The sequence below is a fragment of the Notamacropus eugenii genome, chromosome 5 (assembly GCF_028372415.1).
Source record: "Notamacropus eugenii isolate mMacEug1 chromosome 5, mMacEug1.pri_v2, whole genome shotgun sequence".
Taxonomy (NCBI): domain Eukaryota; kingdom Metazoa; phylum Chordata; class Mammalia; order Diprotodontia; family Macropodidae; genus Notamacropus; species Notamacropus eugenii.
The window spans coordinates 280,622,461-280,644,051 of record NC_092876.1 but is presented as its reverse complement, the minus strand read 5'-3'; the positions used below and the strand labels follow the sequence as shown (position 1 = coordinate 280,644,051).

Sequence of the window (21,591 nt, the reverse complement as noted above, 5' to 3'; positions counted from 1 at the left end):
GATCCCGAGCAGGGTCTGTGAGCCCTCTAGAGGGAGGAGAGCTTATTACCTTAACTCTACCAGCTCAGAAAGTATCTGAAAACTTGAAGGTCATAAGATGCAATGAAGTCTGACGTCTTAATTTTACAGATGAGGAAACTGAGGCCCAGAGAGGGGAAATACCCAAGGACACATAGGTAGTGAGTGACAGGGTTAAACTCGCGGCTGCTGTTCGGTCCATCTCCCCGCCCCTAGACTTCTCAGGTCTTTTTTGTCTCTTTTTCCTAGGGCTATTCCTCAAGGCCTTGACCAAAGTCACACAGAGGCAGAGAGATAGACTTAGGGGTGAAATGAGAAGAAGCTAGTGCTACCCAAAGGTGTAATGGACTTCTCCATGAGGTAAGTGGGCTGCCCCCTCCTTGGTGGTTTTCATTTGGATGTTGAATGGTCACTTGTTCTGGATGCTATCAAGGAGAATTCTGTCCAGCTATGGGCTGGACTGGACTCTGTGATGTAAAGAGTGACAGAAATTGGAGAGAGTTGAGGGATTCTTACTTCCCATCCAGTGACTCACCCAGCCTTCTTGAACATCACCTACTTGCCTAGCTTAATATGAGCATTAAGTGGAATAAGGAAAAGGGGGAAGCAGAAATCCAAGGAGCTTCCATTCTCCAGACTCTAGTAGGGTATCTCAAGCATGGAGCTAAGAGACGAGCCTCTCTCCATCACTTGCCAATCCTACTTAAAATATAACCTCTACCCTTTTGACTTAGTAAGGCTTAACATAAAACTCTGAGACTCTGGGGAAGCCATGTTCACTAGGCTTCCTTTCTGGCTTTATCCTAGTGGAACCACAGATGGGAAAGCTGTGGTCCAGAAGTAAGACATTTATTACTTCTCTTGCCATATAGCTATTGTGCTGCTGAATCCTGCCCATTCCCCTCCTACTGTCTCTATAATCCCCTACCTCCACACAGGCCCTGAATTGCTGCTGTCTCCTACTAAAAGGCATCCCCATCCAAAATACTGTTCTATCTTATCAACTCTGCCACTACCAAAGCCACCTTCTTCAACCTATACCAGTTGTTTAGAGACCCATAGGGGTTTCTCACAATATGTGAGTGCAAGATCCTTCCTGCCCTTGGTCCCCCAGATTGCCACAAGCTACCACAAAGCCTTTTATCAGGCCTGTCCCATATTATCTCACTCCCTCATCCTTCCTCCTTTTCTATAGTTTCTTATTCTATAGCAGTTAGTACAGTGGATAGCAATCAAGAAGCCCTAAATTCAAATCTCACCTCAAACACTAGTTTGTGACACTATCTGCCTCCACTCCCTCATCTTTAAAATGAGAATTATAATAGCCACTAATATCCCCCATGGTTGTTGTGAAGATCAAATGAGGTCGTATTTGTAAAGTGTTTTGCATACCTTAATGCACTACCTAGATGCTAGCTATTAGTATTACTGCCTTCTTGATTCCTTCCCATTTTTTTTCCTTCTATTCCACTCTCATCTCCCAAGTGGCACTTTATACCCAGAAATCCTCCTTGCTTGTCCTAATCTCGTCCCTAACTCACCAAGCCTTCCTTCACTTAAGAAGTTCCTGAAATCCCAGTTCCTGCATGGTTTTTCTCCTCCAGTTATGGTGGCCTATTCTCCCAAATTTATCCCATCTAAACATTTAAATTGCCAACTACCCTTTACTTGTCTGCCCTTTACTTGTTTGTGATGTTAATATTAATTTTTATTTATTCACAGAATCATGGGTTACTATGGGTTGCCATATTTGAGTATTCAAGTATCAATGATTTAAAATTGGGAGTAACTTTAGAAGTTATCCAACTCAATCTCTCAAGTTACAGATGAGAAAACTGAGGCTTAGATTCACATAAGTAGTTTGCACCAAGGCTGGAATTTCAACCCAAGTCCTCTGACTGATTCCAGTGTTGTTTCCATTACTTTATATTATCAATAGTTCAATAGTCCATCTGTCAATATGCCAAATGAGAGCATCAATCTTATCACATAAGTTCCCAGGAGACAGGGACTATGCCTCTCTAGCTCCCTTTGCCCAGAACATGGTAATTTTTTAAGGATGCTCTTCTTTCCCTTTCAATTGATGGATATAACCCCTAAGTCAGTGCATGAGGAACAATTAAGAAATTAAAGGAGAAGCAAAGAGCACCTTTAAGTTGGGCTTGCAAATTAACTTTCCAGACCACTTATCAGGCAGACAGGCTGACCTGTAGGAAGTCTGCCAGTAATGAGACAAGTGGTACAAACATTCTGTACCTCTCACCTGGCACACCTTGGGTAAGGGGGAAGATAAGCTATTTTTCTAAGATTTGACCAGACATTCCCGAAGACCAGCCTTGAAAATTCACAAGCCCTCACAGCCCATGTACTTCATTTGGGGGAGGAGGATCTGACTCTCCTCAGCCTCCATCTTAAGTGATGCCTTCTCCATTGCCCTCAATCCATTACGTGTTTATCTGATGTCTTTACCTTTAAAAAAAGTCACCCTGACTCCCCCTTTCCTTCCCTCATACAGACCTCTAAAATAATAATGACCAATATTCTTGGTGAACCAGGGCATAAAAGGAAGACCCAAGGCTCAGCCCTCTGCCCCCACTAGCCTCTGCATACTCTCTCCAGGCTCATTGTCCAATCCATCCACCCATGAGCCAAGGACTACAACTCTAAATAGAAGTCTCTGATGGAGATGGACCCTCCATCTAGGGCATCAGATTCAATTCCAAATCCCCATCAACTGGGAACAAGTCTGAAAATCCCAGAAAGAGAGAATACAGATTCAAGCTATCCTCTGTCCTGACTCCCCACCCTCATCTAAACCCCATCCTTCCCAGGAAAACTTAAAAGGAAAAACGCTCCCCTTCGCCATTTGCAGCTTACAATTTTCAGAAGAGAGTATCACAGATTCCATACTGCTCCCCAAATTTCTATGTCAAAAGCAAGTAACAGCATCTCTTGCTCAGGAGCAACGTCTCTCCCTCAACTCCCTCAACCCCCACCCCTCAACTAGGACATGGGGCTACACCCTAAAAAGTCCCCCTTTCCACAACCCCTTCTAGCTCAAGCTGCTGTTTTTGCGCATCAGGAGCATGCAAATGGACAGTCTAACTTACCCAGAGAGAAAAACAGACTGAGCCCAGTGAAATAGAAGGATGGGCGAGGTAGCCAGGCGTCTCTGTGCATTTTCAAGGATTGAGATGTAGTTTGGTTAGGGGCTGGGAGGGAATGATCTGGGGACTCAGGGCTGGAAGGTGAGAAGTGGTTAGATGCTAAAAAAAAAAAATGCACGGACTTATTTCAAAGACATTTGTAATATTGGGGCAGCTTTATTTCCATCTCTATAATATGGCTGGCTAGTCTGTTGCTGCTTTAAAAAAAAAAAAAAGGAAGATAGAGGAAGATAGGAAAAGGGACATAGGAAAAATTTTATGGTTGGTGGATTTTTTTCAAAGCAGGTGGGAGGGCATAAAAAAAAAGTTCCAAGCAGCAGCAAGTTCAATTCAGTTAAGTGTTTGCTGGCTTCAAGGCTCTATACCAGACACAGGAGATACAAAGACAAAAATGAAACTGTCCTTGTCCTTAAGGACCTTACATTCTGCTGAGGATAACAATAGGTATTCAGATTAAGTAAACACAAAATAATTTCTGGTTATGGAGACAGAGCACTACAAGCTGGGATGATCAGGAGGAAGAGCATTCCAGGCACAGAGGACAGCCTCTTCAAAGTCCCAGGAGCAGAAGACAAAAAGCTGTGTGGAGAAAAAGCCAATAGAGCAGCTTAGCTTCCATGGAGAGGGTGTGAAGGAGCATTCTCAGCAATTCTCCCCTTTGAAAAACTAAAGTAGGAACACAGTAGATAGAGCACTAGCCTGGAGTCAGGAGGACCCGAGTTCACATCCAGGCTCAGACACTTACTGGCTGTGCGACTCTGGGCAAGTCATTTAACCTCAACTGCCTCAGAAAAAAATAAAGTAAAAACTGTCCTCTCCCCCTTGACTCTTCCTTCTAAACTGTTGATATTCTCAGAAGTAGGAGCAGATATTGAGAAGCAGACAAGTTGATAAGGGTGTAAGTTATAGCAAGGGGGACTTGCTTGGGGCTGGAATATAATCAGCCTGATCATGAGTCATCAGACCGCAGAAAAAGTGATTGAGGGAAGTTGTTAAACTTATGTGAATATATTTAAATGTAAGATAACACAGAATACACATCTATCAATTGACTTTCCCCTCCTTTTTGGCCTGCAACTTCATCAAGTAGGGAACTCCATGTGTGGAAACACCTTCTATCAATGCAGATCAACCACAAAATATAATCTACAGTCTCAGAGAGAATACAGATTCAATCTGTCCTCTCTGGGACACTTAAAGCTAAGTGACTCTTGGCTATGGCCACACAGTCACAGACACAAAACACAAGTCTATGTCAGAGACAGGACTTCAACCAGATCTTCCTGACTTCAAGGAAGGCTCTTGATCTCCACCCTCTAAGCCATATTGTCTCTCATCAATCAATCAATAAGAATTTATTCAGCCTCTACTATATATGTTAACAAGGCACTACCAGTTTGTTGCTTGGTGCCAGTGGAATGACAAAAAAGTGATATACAGTCTCACGAAGTCTATGGTGTAATTTAGAAAACAATTTAAGAACAGTAAGTGACAAATGTAATGAGGTGCTAAAGGATGTGTTGAAGAGGTAAATGATGTAGGAATTTATAGAAAAGAGAATTGGGGGGGGAAGCGCAACTGGGCAAGTCATGTAGAGGAAAGGAAGAATGAATCAGTGCCTTAAAAATGGGTAGATTTTAGACAAACCAGGAGATAGAAAGGGCACTCCAATCTAGAAGAGTAGTCTGAGCTTAGGCATGTTGTTGTTCAGTTTTGTTTGACTCTTTGTGACCCCATTTGGGGTTTTCTTGGCAAAGATCCTGGAGCAGTTTGCCATTTCCTTCTCCAGCTCCTCTTACAGATGAGGAAACTGAAGTATACAGGGTAAGTAACTTGCCCACGGTCACACAGCTAGTAAGTGTATGAGGCCAGATTTGAACTAAGGTTTTCTTGACTCCAAACATAGTACTCTGTCCACTGCATCACCTAGCTGCCCCTTAGGAATGGCTGCCCAACTTAGGTATAGTTGTGGCTAAAAGTAAAGCAATGGACAAGATAACTTTTCAAGAGAAATTCCAACTGTATGAAAAGAAGGAATTCACAAATTAACTGTCCCTAGAGTTCTCGACTTCAGCATGGACCTCTCTGCTTGATTTTTCAACAGAGAACCACAGATTGCGGTATTGGGGATAGAAAAGGAGGGAAGAGAGGAGTGTACAGAGAGCAGGGGGTACTGTCCAGGTAAGATAAATTCTCATCATTCACTGAGATACCCTTAGAACTCTGAGAAAGGACCTTCAAGCTTTCATTCAACAGAAACCAAAGTTCTTTCCAACATACCCTTGGCTGCTCTCATCCTGAGCTCTCTGTGGGTAGCCATCAGCAGTACATCCTGCCAGGTGTGCTGAAAGGATGGCATTGGCAGAAGTACACAGGGTGGGGGTGGGAAGTGTTACACTTCTCTCATCCCTTTGGCTGCAATATAGCCATTGGGGGATGCCCTAACATATATTGTTACATAAATCAATGGTACAAGAATTATATACAAATCTGCTCTGGATATTATGAAATCCTGGCGAACACTACTGATGATGCAACCTGAATTCAGGAAGCAGGTTAATGCAATGCAAAAAAACATTGGATTTGGAGTAAAAGGACCTAAATCCTCTGCCGCTAATTTCCTGTGTAAATTTGGATGTCCCAATCTCTTTGGACTATAGTTTCCTTATCTGTAAAATGGGGCAGCAGTGGGGTAGGAGAGGAGACTATTATCTATGATCAAATCAGGGATAAAAGGAGCCTTCTTTGTAGTGGTGAGTTACATAGGATTTCTACCCCAAGTTAGATCAGGACAGAACTCATTCATAAAATGACACGGTTTGGTTAGCTGATCTCTGACATCCTTTCTAAGTCTCTAGCCATAACATGCTGGGGGTCTACTCCCCCCCACCCCTTCTCGGCTTGGTCTAGTCCCTCATCTTTCCTACTGGCCTTTGGTTCCATCACTCTCTCTCTTCATCTGCAGCAAGCTCAAAGATGCTGCATCAGGCAGGCACATGCCCCATCCAAGTAAAGGAAATATTCAGTTTGATGTTGCCGGCTTCCTCCTTTTTCCTCTATAAGTTGTCTGGGCTTTAAACTATAACTCAAAATCCAACAGGACTCACTCGACTACATTCAGAAAACTATTATTGTAGCACATCAAAATTAGGAAGGAGTCGGGTGTAGCAATGCTAAGAATAAATTTCTTCGATTATAAAAGAAATAAACTGGACATTTTAGGCACTAGAGCAGCTCCTCACCTGTACCATCCCCAGCCCTGAAGTTAAGAGGGGCCTAAGTAAGGAATCAGATGCCCACAAAGAGGAACATAGCAAGAGAGTTGCTCCATATCTTTCCCATATGGTATCTAGGATGTGATTATTTCTTCCCAGGGAACAGACTATCTAAAGATCTGTATCCTAGCTTCTAGATCTGACAACTGCTCATTAACAGTGTGACCTTGGGCATGTTACTTAACTTCTCTGGGGCTGTTTCCTCGTTTATTAAAATTTGAGGGTGGATAACATGGTCTCTCAATATCGTCTCAGCTCTAGATCTTACAATCCCCTGATCTCTAAGGGTTGTTCAACTTCAAACCTTACGTTCCTAGAATGAAATGATTTCTAAGTTCCTTTCCGTCTTTGATAATTGCCAAAAGAGTTGTTAAGGATTAAAGAATAGAAATATGAGATGGACTATTTTAAGAACTTTGTCCAACAACTTTCATACCTTCCCATGATGCGATTAGCCTAAAAGATTTTATTAACCAACTTCAAAATATCAGCCTTAATGGATAAACCAAAGTCACAGAAAACACAAATATAATTTATATATTTGAGCTTAGAATTTTTTTCTAGTACCAGCAAATTTACCCTTTTTATTATGTTCAGCTTAAATAAATTTTAAAATTAATTTGCATTCCTTTGTTCCTTAGAAACTGATACAGAAGATGAATCCCAGCCAATTAGTTGATATAGAGAAAGGCAATCTGGAGATTAAACTTTTCATAAATAATCTATAAAATAGATCATCTATATAGAGTTAAACAAGAGTCGAGGAACTACTGTAAAGAGAACACCATTCACTTATGAAGTCTAAAATCCTTCTCAGCTCTTCAAAAAGGCAAGGATTACCGCTCTCATTTTACAGTTGGGAAAACAGGTAGAAAATCAATACATATAGTTAATGCATGGTAGAACTTGGAAACCAGCCACCTCCCTCAATCCCTGCTGCAATGGACTCCACTCTGGCCCCTAAAAACACAAAACAAAAATAGAAATTCTATTCCACAAGTAATCATTAAACCTTTATCATATACCCAGCATTGTACCAAATGCTATATGTGGGATTAAAAAAAGAATATAAAATATGATTCCTACTTACAAGGTACTTACACTCTCTTAGAGGCCCACAAGACTTTATTTATATGAAGCAATTAGAAAACAACACAGGTTAGAAAATGATCAAGTGCCAAGCAGACACTGTTATCAGAAATCAGAAGAGAAAAATGTTGATGTAGTTGGGAATAGTCCATCCTTTAGCAGCTAGGTAGGCATGGTAGACAGAGTAGTGGAGAAGGAGTCAGGAAGATCTGAGTTAAAATCTGGCCTCAGATACTTACTAGATGTGTGACCCTGCGCAAGTCACTTAACCCATACGAAACTCAGTTTCCTAATCTGTGAACTGGGGGCAATAATAGTAGTTTGTAAAAAATATTCACATACAGTTGAGTGTAGAAATACATTTCACTCAAAAAGGAAACAGAAAATATAGGGGGAAAGAGAAAGGAAGGAATTAGAAGCAGAGTAGATTAAGAGAAAGATTAATCCTAAGCAAAACAAACTCTAAGGAATTACAAAAACATTTATAGCTCTTTTTGTGGTGGCAATGAATTGGAAAATGAAGGTAGTCCATCAACTAGTGAGTGGCTGAACATGTGATGGGATATTGTTGTGTTGTAAAAAATGTTGAAGGATAGTTTCAGAGAAAACTAAGAAGATTTGTATGAACCGATGCAGAATGAGGTAAACAGAACCAAGAAAATAGATCATACAGTGACAACAATATTATAAAGACAAACAACTTTGAAAGACTTAAGAATTCTGACCAGCATGATGACCAGTCTTGTTGCTGACCCATATCTTGAGCAGTGATGAACTAAGAATAGAGAGTGAATCATGGTTGAGGTTTGTTTGTTTGTTTCTATTTAGATTTTGGATATGGACAATGTGGAAATCCATGTTTGTAACAGGGATTTTATCTTTTCTTTCTCAGAGGAGTGGGAGAAGAGGGAATGGAATGGAAGAAAAGGCAGACTGGTTTGAAAAAAATAAGTTTAATTTAAACATTTAAAAATAAATAGTTTAGGACTTCAAGGTCATCTGAGCAATAAGAGGGCAGATTAGACATTTTCTTTGATCTCTATAACTTCTCATATCTCTCCAAAACAAAAATTATGTGCCAAAGGTAAAGCAACTTCACCTGACTCCATGGTCTAGGACACCCAGAATCCAAAAGAAGTTTAAAAAACAAACCCAGGAACTACCACTGAGCTCACTCAGTGTTCTTTCCCCATTTACCCCACTACGAGCAGTGGAGTTGCCCTAGCAAACCCAACCACATGGCCCAGAATGGCATAGAAACCCACCCCTATTCCCTAATCTCCTTGTCCCATTTCCAGTGCTGAGCAAATCCTGGCTCCACGTTGCAGAAGTTTGCCTGGGCCTCAACAGCCAGCTTAACTACAACCCTTCAGGAGCAAAAATCTGTGAAGGGCTGTAAACCAGAAGCATTAGTGCTGCAAATCTATGAACTTCTGGTGCTGGAGAAAACAGATTCTGAATTGTCAATGCTGGGCTGGACAGCTGAGGAGCAGAGGGAGTGAGACAGGTCACCAGAACAGGACACTCTGCATGTAAGGTGCTGCGCAGCCCTATACCAAATCTGAGAAAAAGAGCACAGCATCCTCGGGGACCAGTTCTGACCACCCAAAAGTCATCTGGGGGGAGGACCTAGGCTGGTGAACTATGAATTATGCAGTGTGAGAGGAGGCTAAGGTGCAGGAAACCATGATCAGAAGGGAAGGAGTCAGAAAGTAAGTGATAAGGAAAAGAAGGTGGGGAAAAAAGACCAAAGGTTTCAGGAAGAAGAAAACTCAAAGACCTTGAACATAAACAGATAAATTACAAGAACAAAACAGTAACAACCAATGAAAAGTTGGTCTCCAGATATAGTAAACAAATTTAGGAATCTATGAACAATTGCTGCAATATTAAGGAAAGTGATATAACACATGAGAGGAAGGGAACTCTTTGGAATCTGAGGAGGACATGGAACTATAACAACCGGTTCCTGAGTGGTTTAAAAGAGAAATAAGGATTATGAAAGCAGAATCTATGTCCTGCACAGAAAAAACAATAAGCACAATGGAAAAATTGGAATCTGCAATGGCAAGTCTCACCAAAGGAACATAAGAGAGAAAAATAAATTGGGAATGCAAATACACAGATGGGAAAAACAACCTAGAAGAGAAGCAAAAACGATAGCATTAAAAGGAAATGTGCTCGTTATGCAAGTAAAACATACTCATCTGGAGGACAGGGTGTGTAGAAATAACACAAAAGAACATGATGGGACAAAAATCCTTAACAGAACAAGGAAGGAAATAATATAAAAGAACTGCCCAAAACTTCTAAACACAGAAAATGAAATCCCATTTGAAAGAATTCACAGATCATCTCCAGGGGATGGAAGAAAACCAAGGCTACAAACTCCAAGACACATAATAGTTAAATGTAACAATCTAATTCAGAAACAGTAAGTTCTGCAAGGCATCAGGAGAAAGATCTTCAAATATAAAAGGACATTTGAATAATGCAAGATTATTCTTTACTCATTAGAAAAAAGAGGAAGGAATGGAATATGTTCTGAAGAACCACAGAGCTCCAGAAACTACCCAGGGTGACCTACACTGCAAAACTGAGCATAACCACACAGGACAAAAGATGGATTTTGAATAGTAAAGAAGAGTTTGAAATGTTTTTAGAAAGAAAACTAGAAGTGAAACAACAGAAAGGCAGGAGTGAATGCAACAGTGACCACGGAAGAACTAGTAAAAGGCTTCTTTCTAAGGTACACAAGGAGATGGGGTGAAGGTGCAAATCTAGTAGAGGTAATAGCAAAGAGGTGGAAACGGGGTTTTATGGTCAGAGCCTGGTGACACCCAGCCTACAGGAGAATGCTTCTTTTGTGAGACTACATTACAACATGGGAGAGTACGTGGAGAGGGAATTGCAGGGGGATGGTGAGGAGTGTGATTAGCCAGGGTCAGATAAAAACTAGCAATGAGGGGAAGGTGACCTCTGTGGTACCTATTAAAAATAAAAGAGCCTACAGGACAGTAGTCGAAGAAAACTGAAAGACTGAAAATAGGGGAAGAAAGGAGACCTGGCTTTGGAGATGGGAGAGGGTTCTACTGACGAATGGTGAAGAGGAATGATTGGTGAAGGAAGATGAGGACTTGGCACCAGATGAAGTCTGGGGTATCTGGAGTTTCAAAAGTCTACTTGTACTGGGAAGGGGGTAATTGGAACAACTGACACTTGGAGGAGGGGGAGAGCATGGGCATAGGAGATTTCCAAGAAAAAGCAGGGAAAAAAGGGTCAACAAGGGGGATATAGCTCAGTAGTGGGGTCCTCCCATAGACCAGGGTATTTTCTGACACCTTCAATAGTTGGCATTATTCTGAGAGTGAGACACAAGGGAAAGTGAGAATCCATGGGGTAAGCAGAAAGCACCCAGAGGGGATAATCTATTGGAAGCTTTGATGGCATGAAGAATACAGAGAAAAGAGGTAGATCAGATTATTATAGGGGTCATGAATCAGAAAGGGAGGGTATGACAAGTAGATAGGAAGAGAAGACGGGTAATAGAGTGGGAGAAATCCTTTTAGGAAAGGGGAACAGAAGAATAAAATATTTTTTTTAAAAAACCCTAACAAGATTAGCTAGAGGACTGAAGACAAAGAGATCAATGTATACAATAACTACAACAAGGCAAATGGAATGAATGATGACATATCAAAAAATCAAAATTAAATGTAACAAAATTTTAAAGATCAAGTGGGACTTGAATGAAGAGATGAAGACCCCCCCCCCCAACTTACCCCTTTGTGCAGGTGGAAGATCCCACAAATGTTACACATTACACGTTTTTTGACTTCTTCAATGTATTGATTGATTGTGCTGACTTTTTTCTCTGTCCAAAAAAATACTATTTGTCATATGGAATGGCTCTCCAGGAAAGGGTGAGGAAGGAATATATGGGATACTATGGTGGTTCAAGAAACAAAAAATATCAATAAAAGCCCATTTAAAAAATGAAATAAAATTCTAGGAGAGAGGTGATTAATGCCTGAACTAGAGAAGAAGCTGTGTGAGTGGACAGAAGGTAAAGGATAGGGGAGAGGTTGTATTCAAGGGGAAAGACCAATAGTCTTAGAATCAGGAAGTTTGGTAGTCATGTGACTTTGTGCATGTGACTTCCTCTGACCTCAGGTTTCTAATCTGTAAATTGAGCATAATAGTCTATAGAGTCTAGCAAACAGGGTTGTTGTCAAAAGGAATAACACACATAAAGCACTTGGCAAACCTTAGGATGCTATATTAAAATCATCTATTACTACTACTACTACTACTAACACTAATACTAATATTAATACTAATACTAATACTACAAAAATTAAATAGCCCCCACCCTGGAAGAATTTACATTTTACTAGGGGTAAGGGAAGTGATGGAGACATAGAACATGTCACAAGTAAGTTCTTCTGGGGAACTAATAAGTTAAATAACTTGCCCATTGTAACCCAGCCAGGATATGTGAAGGGCAAGACTTGAGCCTTCAGGATGGAGAACCTAAAGTCTCCAGGCCACATGTGACCTTCTAGGTCCTCAGGTGTGGCCTTTTGACCAAGTCCAAGTTTTACCAAATGAACCCTTTTACTAAGGGGATTTGTTCTGTGAAGTTTGGATTCACTCAAAGGGCTACATTAAAGGACCTAGAGGGCCACATGTGGATTTGAGGTTGCAGGTTCCCCAACCCTGGCCTAGATCTTCCTGACTTCAAGGACAGCTCTCTCTACTATGCTACTAATTGGAACATTAATTGGGAGAAGAAAAGGAAATCAGGGAAGGCTGCTCTGAGGAAGTAAAGTCTAAACTGAATGAAGAAGGAAGTCAAAGATTCTGAGAGGTAAAGATAAAAATGGATTGCCCTGATGGCACAGGGGAAGGCCTATGTGAATGCAATGAGACTAGAGATAGAGTGCAAGATTCAAGAAACAGTTAGCAGTCCAATTTAGTTAAACTATATAAGTTTATGAAGTGTAGTGGTATAAGGCTGAACAGGCAGGTAGCTAAGAAGCCAAGATGTCAAGAGCCTTAAATGCTAGGCTGAATAATTCAAAGGTTATAGGGAACCCTTGAAGATTTTTGATAAGGAAAAATAATATAAGTCCACCACAGGAAGATTATGTTGGCAACTATACAGAGCATTTAGGGAGCCACTGAAGGTTCTATGAGCACAGAAATCTCCATTACTTAGGATGTTCAAATAGTCTTGGGGAAAATGGATACATGACCTACATATCATCCTGGACCATCCCCAGTTGTCCTCATGAATATCTGGCCACTGCACCTAGATGGCTCTGGAAGAGAAAGTGAGGCTGGTGACTTTGCACAGCTCTCCCTCACTCAAATCAAAGTCAACTGCAAGTCATATCATCATCTCCCTGATGTCATGGTCCTCTTTGAGAGTGAAAGACAAACACAACAACACATCATAAACAAATTACAGGAGTAAGGAAGAAATTACCTTTCAGGTCTATTCCTAGAAGAGTTCATAACCAAACAAGAGATAGGTGTTCACAAAAGATAAAGTGGGCAATTTTGATTAGATTGAATTTAAAAGTTTTTGCACAAGCAAATCTAAGATTGCTAAGGTTAGAAGGAAATAATTAATTGGGAAAAATAATCTTCGTACAATTTCCTCTGAAGATCTCATTTCCAAAATATATATGGAATTGATTTAGACTTGTAAGAATAAACATCATTCCCCAATTGATAAATGGTCAAAAGATATGAACAGAGAGTTATCAAGGGAAGAAACTGTGATGAATAAAAAGTCTAAGAGACATAATTTCTAGGTAATTAACAATCATTTTATTAATTATGGCCAGAAAATAATTAACAAAAGAGGTCAGTGGCACTCTCAAAAGCCAAAGATGAATCATAGAGGCTGCTCAATGTTTAAATACTCTTAGAGAGTGGGTATTTCTGACAAGTAGAAATCAACTTTCATAGGTTACAATTAATGAGAAAATTAATATTATAATGAGAGGTGGACTTATTCTAATGGAGAGAGGGGAGACTTGATTCTGATCAATCACTCTTGGACAAAGAGACTATTTCTACACTCAGCCTACCTCCACCTCAGACAATCTAGACAAAAGGGATCTACCCAGTCCTGCCTGAGCAGAACACAATGGGCCAGAATTCACTTATGTTAAATTCTCTTTGTAAGGCCTGGATGGGTGGGGTGAGAAACATGTAGCTAGACGATTTGGGCAATCTCATCTATCAGCAATGTTCTTCACAAGAACTAGGCTTTGAATGAGGAAAAAGAAAGTGAAAAAACAAACGTCGGATCTCCCTAATATTAATTATTAATAACCATTTTTCTCAAAACCTAAGCTATCAATAACCACATGAAAAATGCTCCAAATCACTAATAATTTGAGAAATGCACATTAAAGCAACTCCAAGATTCTATCCCAAACCCATCAGACTGGCTAAGTTGACAAAAACTGAAAATGACAAATGTTGGAAGGGACGTTGAAAAACAGATACAGTAATGCACTGTTAGAGTTGTAAATTTGGTAACCATTCTGGAAAGCAATTTGGAACTAAGCCTAAGGTGTTACTAAGCTATACATACCCTTTGATCCAGAGATACCCTTACTAGGCCTATACTCTGGAGATCAAAGAAAGAGGAAAAGGATGCTAGTCCAAGAACATTTACAGCAGCTCTTTTTGTGGTGGCAAAGAACTAGAAACTAAGAGGGTGACTATCGACTGGGGAATGGCTGAACAAATTACAGTATATCAGTGTAATGGAATACTATTATGTGGTAAGAAATAACAAAGAGGATGGTTTCAGAGACACCCTGGAAGACTGTATGAACAGATGCAGACTAAAAAGAGCAGAATCAGAACAATTTATACCATAAAAACATTGTAAAAATGAATAACTTTGAAAGGCTTAAGAATTCTAATCAATGCAATGATCAATCATAATCCCAGGGGACTAGTGATGAATACTGTCCATCTCCTGATGGACTCAATATGCAAGAGACACACATTTTTGGACATGGCCAATATGGGATTTTTTTTACTGTTATCACAAGGGGCTTTATGTTTTTATTAAGGATAAAGGGTGGTAGCTGAGAGAGAAAATAAAAGTTTATTAAATGAAAAAATTAAAATTTAATTTAAAAATATATTCCTTGTATGATACTCTTCCCCTACCCTACATACATAAACATGAACACACACACACACACACACTCCATCCTTCATACATGAAAATTATGTTACTAAACTATCATCTAATGGATTTTGAGGATGGTAATGGGTTCCACTGAGCTGACTACACATTGCTGACTGATCCCACTTATGAGCAAAAGTACAAACTGGTCTATCATTAGTTTCTTTCTCGCTCACCCCCTACTCTCAGAACCTTCAACAGTTCCCCTCTCTGCATTGGAGTAGGAAGTCTATGTAGGATGTTATTATCCTGGCATTCAAGGTTTTCTATAACCTAGCTCCACCCTACCTATCCAACTTTGTCTCCCATTGCTCCATATTCACTCAAATTCACAACTGTAGCTTCATCAGCTCTATTGAGGTTTGGAGTGTGTGAGACTCCAAAATACTGACATCCAGGGTCCTGCCCAAATGAATTCAACTCAAGCCTTCTTTTAGCCAAAGAAAGACAGTGTTTATTTAATATTTGTCATATTGGGTAGATTCTTAAGGAACCTAAGCATTTGTGACGCTTGTATTGGCAAACCGGCCAGATTGAATCTTAGCTAGGTTGAATCTCAGCTAGACTGAACCTGAGCCACATAGAATCTGAGCACCTTCATGGAGAAAAGAAGGATCCTATATACAGAAAGACTGTGGGAAGAATCTAGGGGTAGTCTTGGGAGGAGTGGTTTAGGGAGAGTCTTGAGGAGGAGTCTCAGGAGGATTTTGATGGACTGGGGTAACTAGAGGTCAGAACAAAGGGAGTGGAATTTTGATGGGATTAAGGGTGGGAAGCACAGGGGACAATCTGGAGGTAACAGACAATGAAGGGCTAGGCTCCCTTAAGGTTAACAGGCTTTATGGTCTCAGATGAATGCCAGATCAAGTGATCAAGTGGGAAGAAGCATTCAAGGGGGTTCCTGGAGCCTATACCCCATCAGCTTTAAGCACCTGAGTGTAGGAATGGCCCTAAGAGGGGAGACCAAAACTAGACATTCCCAGGAAGATGCCACATACAAGAGACAGAGAAATGGGAGCCAGCTCCACAGATGTCTTTCCCAAAGGCTAGAGGCCTTTTACCTCTTTGAAAGTTTTGTGAATATGTCTATGTTACTCAGTCTTCTTTCCCCTTTTTCTCACAATATAGTCAGCTCACTTTTTTTAGGTTATTGAGTTGTTTTTTGTTGTCTCTCTCCAAAAAAAGCAAAAACAAAACACAAAGAGCAGGGTAGTGATATGTATCTGAAGATACATATCTTCATGAACCTCTGGAAGGTTCATGCATTCTTTAAGTAGGCATACTCAAGGTTTTCAACCTATTACTATTGGGTCAAAAAAAAAATCTCCAAATCTAAGTTTCAATTCCCTTATTCACACTAATGGATAAAAATGAGGATGTGGATAAATCACTTATACTTGACTTTGAAGTACATTTTTGTGGTTACATTTGGGGTCAGGTCTTATGAACTTGAAAATCATTAAGCCTGATCATCCTATCTCACCAACTCTGTGCAAATCAATGGATTAAACTGAGTTCTCTGGTTCATATTTTTCCAGGATTACTGTGTTTTTAAAGGTTTCCTGCTGATATAGGCTACTAGTAGGAGCAAAAGTAAGAAATAATGAGCTGTATTAATGTAGAACAATTGCCTGCTTTGCTTAATGTTTTTGCTAATCATACATTATTAAGTGCTGCCAAGACAAAAGATACCTGGCGGCTGGACTCATAAAAGAAGCTGAGGGGCAGACAAATGAAAAAGGTGGAGGATCTAGACATAGACTTACCTATTTTCAAGTTTCCTCAACTCTCTTAAATTAAGAAGTAATTATCTTTTAGGTGGGGAAGTATTAGGGAATGAGCAGATCCATGCCTAGAGACAGTTTTTTTCTCATAATTTTAGGTAGAGCTGTAAGAAATCAACATTGCGCATTCCCTGGACTTTCATTTTCAACCTGTGGTTATGAAAAAGCTAAGTATTAAGGTACCAAAAGGGACCTTTATCAACAATATCCTCTCTCATACCTGGGATGGAATAAGCCAAAATTTAATTCTGAAACTTTAGAATTAAAAACTTATTTCTATACTTGCTATGTAAAACATTCTGACTTATCCAATGGCACCTCTAACTCACTCAGTTCTGTTATTAAGTGTTTCTTTAGATGAACCCCAGAAAAAACATGAAGGGTTCAGTTCAATTCCATTTTGAAAGCATTTTTTAAGTATTTCGACCTGAAATTAAAATCAGAGAAATACTGAGGTGCAGAGTTCCTCAGTCTACAGAACACTATGTTAGGCACTGGGGAAAATACAAAGTTTGGAAAGCTTATAGTAGCAAAATATGACATGCAAAATAACTATAATACAGAATATTACATGAGTACATAAGAGGGAATCAAATAAAATGGAGTCCAGGCGGGGAATTACATCATGAACCTGCCGGAAATCAACAAGACTTCCTGGAAGGAGTCATATTTGAGCTGTGTTTTAGGTAAGAGTTTCAAAGGCTATGGGAAGGGAGGTGTGCAAGTTAGACACAGAGCACAGTTTGGACATACAGGGGATGGAGAGTAATCCAGTTTGAATAGAACAGAGTACAGAGAGGAGAATAATATGAGAAAGTGCTGGAAAGATAATGAGGGCCTTGAATGACAACATAAGGAATTTGCACTTATGTGTATCCATCTGCCCCTACATTCTTAATGCCTTTAGTCTATGAATATGCTATTTCCAGGGGAGAAAGATACCCATTAATTCTGGAAAGTACTCTCTACAGGCCCGCAATGAAACCCTTACTTTCCTACCTCATAAACAGAAGGAATCAATAGCACCCACACCGTTCTACATGCCTGCATGTGCTACTTGTATTGCAGAATCAGGATACTGCATTTCAGGTATCTATTTTAAAGGACTATTGGTTTATGTTCTTTATTAAAGCTAATTGCTGTGAGAGGGAAAGGCTTGATATCTCTCAGTCCCAACTACAGAGGAGATGAAAGATGAACATCATCCTTTTCAAGAGAACAAAATAGAAAGGAATGAGTTATGTGATAAAGCTGAGATTTAAAGATTCAGGTGAGCTAACAATAATAACACTGGCTAACATTTATATAGTGCTTCCTACGTGCCAGGCACTGTGCTAAGGGGTTTACAACTATTATCTCACTTGAGCCTCACCCGAAACCTGGAAGGTAAGTGCCATCATTATCCCCCTTTCATACCTAAGGAAACTGAGGCAAAATGGAGGTGAGGTGACTAAGCCAGGGTCACACAGCTAGTAAGTGTCTGCAGGCAGATTAGGCCAAGGTATTCTACCTCAGCTAGAAATAGAAGCAAGAAGACCAGTTGAAACTGCTAAGTGCCCCCGTGGCCAGGAGAGTCCAGGGAAAGCTTGGTTTGGAATAAGTGGCAATGAGGATGTGAGGGGACAGAATAATTCTGGAATTTGAAAGATAATACATACTTGCATGTATAGCCAGGGAGGCCAGGAGGACCTGGCCTATGAGCAGATTTAATTCTTGTGGTTAAAAAGAGATATTCCAAATGAAAGATCTCTAAGATCTATTAAATCTCTAAGTGCTACTACTAAAGTCCCAAACATTTTGTCACATGCATGGAGTTCTAAAATCTTCATTCTTCACCAAATTCAATACTCTTTATTTTCAGGTTAACAAAAACCCTCTCCCACCCCACTCCCTGATCTGTCAGACACCATGCCTAGGTCCTATGATGCACTGGGCTGCAAGAGAGCTTTCCTTCTGGATATACTGCTGCTGAAAGAGCTACCCACTATAAATTCATCACCAGAACCCTTTTCTCCTAACCAACATTCAGCTAGTCTTCAGCCAAAAGAAAAAAGGGGAGGAGTGAAGAGAAAGATGATTTCCTCTGAATACATTCATTTACAGATTTTTTTTACTCATTATAAAACAAAACATTCTGAATTGATTTATGATGTTTTTAATTTTCTTCACAATAGCTTACTCTACAAAAACAATGTCCATTTTAACAATCTGATGTACACATTCAACAAGGATTACACATTTGCTGTGGAGACATAGCATAAGCTTCATGAAGGCAAGGACCAAGCCTTAGCCATAGTTTATGGCTTCCCCAGAGGGCTCTACATTCAGAAAATACTTCAAAGCAGTCTGCTGAATTGCATTTGTTGTAGAATTAAACTATCTCTCCCAAGCACTCCAGTCTCTTTCCATCACAAATCAAAATCTCCATCTTTCAACTCCTCAACCCAAGCAGCAAACACAGCAGACTGCAGGAGAGCTTTAGGACATCAACTGCAGTTTTGGCTCAGGAAAAATGAGGAATCAGGGGATACTGAGAGACATGATGCTCCTTTGTGGGGGGTCTTACGGCCAACCTTGGTCTTTCAAGAGTTTGTTCTGTTTCTGGCATTATCTCAGATGATTTCTTCTCCTCTGCTCTCCAGGAAGGCCAAACTGGTTGCTGTGAAGTAGGAGAAACAAAGACACACAATATACCTGTTAGAAGCACAAAGTATACCTATCAAGGAGCACAGATGACAGACCTTGATGTCAAATTGTTGCAATTCAATCATTTTCAGTTGTGTCCAGCTTCTCAGGACCCCATTTGAGGTTTTCTTGGCAAAGATACTGGGGTAGTTTGCCATTTCCTTCTCCAGCTCATTTTTACAGATGAGGAAACTGAGGCAAGCAAGGTAAAGTGACTTGCCCAGGATTACACAGATACTAAGTGTCTCAGGCCATATTTGAACTTAGGAAGTTGAGTCTTCCTGACTCCAGGTTGGCATACCTGTTAAATTAGACATGTGTAAAAGCCACATGAAACCAATGAGCTTTTCAAAAAGATTTCAGACCAATCCTGTAAGGTTATGAAATCAATCTCCTACAAGACAATGACTGCATTTCCTACATTCTATACTTTACAAAGCATTCAACAGGAAATCAGTGAAATCATCTTGAAAGGTAACGGTCATTATCACCAACATCAATTACTCATCTCAGACTTCCTACGTTACATGTCACTAAAGCTGGTGGAGCACAGTTACAACCAAAATGCAGCTACATTAGTAGATTTCTTTAGGCTGAGACCCAGTAGCTACTCCACCAGTTCATACAAATGGCAATGACAGGAAGTCGGGAAAAATACTGGCTCCAACTAACACTCTAAGATGGAGCTAATGTTATGAAGCCAGTAATGCTCGCTTCAGCATTACTCAAGAAAAATCTGTGCCAGCTGAATTCAGCAAGAAGTCACGTGTCTCATTTGCTGCCATGAAGAAAAAAGACAAAGCCCCATCATTCTAGGAAACAAAAAAACAGGTCATACCCATACTGGAATAAATACTGTTCCTTAACAAACTTAATTCACTATAATTATTCTACAAATAGCATCTTGTTCACCACCAGCCCCACTCCTCCTCTTCCCTGAAATGCCATGTGACTGCTCTAGGTGTGGTACTCCCCAGGGGAACTGAACAATGAAAAGACCAGAATCCAACTTCATCTTGCTATTCAGGGGTCAATGTCAAGCTACCAGGCTGCTCCCTAACATTAAGGTTTGATAAACCCTGTTGAGAACTTCATCCAAACTGATCCAATTGTTCTGGAGAGCAATTTGGAACTCTGCCCAAAGGGTTATAAAAATGTGCATACCCTTTGACCCAGCAATATTGCTCCTAGGGCTGTATCCCAAAAATATCATAAAAATGGGAAATATTTATAGCAGCTCTCTTCGTGGTGGCCAAGAACTGGAAATTGAGGGGATGTCCATCCGTGGGGGAATGACTGAACAAGTTGTGGTATATGCATGTAATGGAATGCTATTGTGCTATAAGAAATAATGAGCAAGCTAACTTCAGAAAAACCTGGAAAGATTTGAATAAACTGATGCTGAGTAAAGTGAGCAGAACCAGGGGAACATTGTACACAGTAACAGCCACAGTGTGCGATGACTAACTTCGATAGACTTAGCTCTTCTCAGCAATGCAAGGATCCAAGGCAACTCCAAAGGACGCATGATGGGAAATACTGTCCACCTCCAGAAAAAGAACTCTGGAGTCTGAATACAGATGGAAGCATTTTTTACTTCTTTGTTTCTTCTTTCTCACGGTTTCTCCCATTAGTTCTAATTCTTCTTTACGATATGACTAATGTGAAAATAGGTTCAATATGAAGAAGAGCCTACATCAGATTACATGCTGTCTTGGGGTGGGGAAGGGGAGAGATGGGGAGAAAATCTGGAACTCAAGATCTTGTGGAAGCAAATGTTGAAAACTAAATATCAAGAACTTCAATAAAATAATGCTCTAAGGGTCTCATCACAATATGTCCAATTGTTAATACTGGACATATTTAAATCATCTCTCAATAATGTCAGTAAAACTAACCTCACTATCCCAAGGCTGACCACCCGGGGATGACATTGTCATTGTAACATGACTTTTCCTGTAATCACATTCTCAATGGACACAGTAGGCAGGATATTGCCTAACTTGAGTCAATCTAGGCATGGCCCTCAGGCCTATGACCTTGCTCTACTTAAACAAGCAAGAGCATGGTTTGACAATACAATCCAATTCAATTTATTTTTTTGTAAATTAGAACAATCTCCTTCTTCTTCTGTTCCCCCATCCTCATCCCCATCCCCACCTAACCCCTGGCTATGTGAATTTAAGTCTTTACCCTCCTCAAATCTCTGGTCCTTCCAGAACCACATAGGTGACTCAGCAATGACCTGGAGCCTACTTTCTCACCATTGTCATGTAGGTGGCTTCAGATGCTCTGCTAGACTCCTCTTCCTCAACCACAGGCTGTATAGTTATTGTGGAGTAAGCATGTGC

At 40.2% G+C, this 21,591-nt stretch overlaps 2 protein-coding genes and 1 long non-coding RNA gene across 3 annotated transcripts in view; 1 reads left to right on the top strand and 2 right to left on the bottom strand.

Moving 5' to 3' along the window:
* SCN2B (sodium voltage-gated channel beta subunit 2) overlaps nt 1-5,058 on the bottom strand; it is a 12,780-nt gene extending 7,722 nt beyond the window's left edge. Inside the window, exon 1 of the mRNA XM_072613087.1 lies at nt 3,129-5,058. Within this exon, the coding sequence (XP_072469188.1) occupies nt 3,129-3,198 (70 nt within the window). The 5' untranslated portion in view covers nt 3,199-5,058. The remainder of the gene's footprint in view (nt 1-3,128) is intronic.
* LOC140506193 (uncharacterized) overlaps nt 1-21,587 on the top strand; it is a 25,644-nt gene extending 4,057 nt beyond the window's left edge. The window contains exons 2-4 of the long non-coding RNA XR_011967807.1: nt 268-378; nt 5,290-5,366; nt 18,417-21,587. This is a non-coding gene — a long non-coding RNA (uncharacterized lncRNA). The remainder of the gene's footprint in view (nt 1-267; nt 379-5,289; nt 5,367-18,416) is intronic.
* The window catches only part of JAML (junction adhesion molecule like), a 38,857-nt gene continuing 35,960 nt past the window's right edge, over nt 18,695-21,591 (bottom strand). The window contains exons 7-8 of the mRNA XM_072613083.1: nt 21,505-21,591; nt 18,695-19,214 (exon numbers count right to left, since the gene is read on the bottom strand). Of these exons, the coding sequence (XP_072469184.1) occupies nt 19,059-19,214; nt 21,505-21,591 (243 nt within the window). The 3' untranslated portion in view covers nt 18,695-19,058. The remainder of the gene's footprint in view (nt 19,215-21,504) is intronic.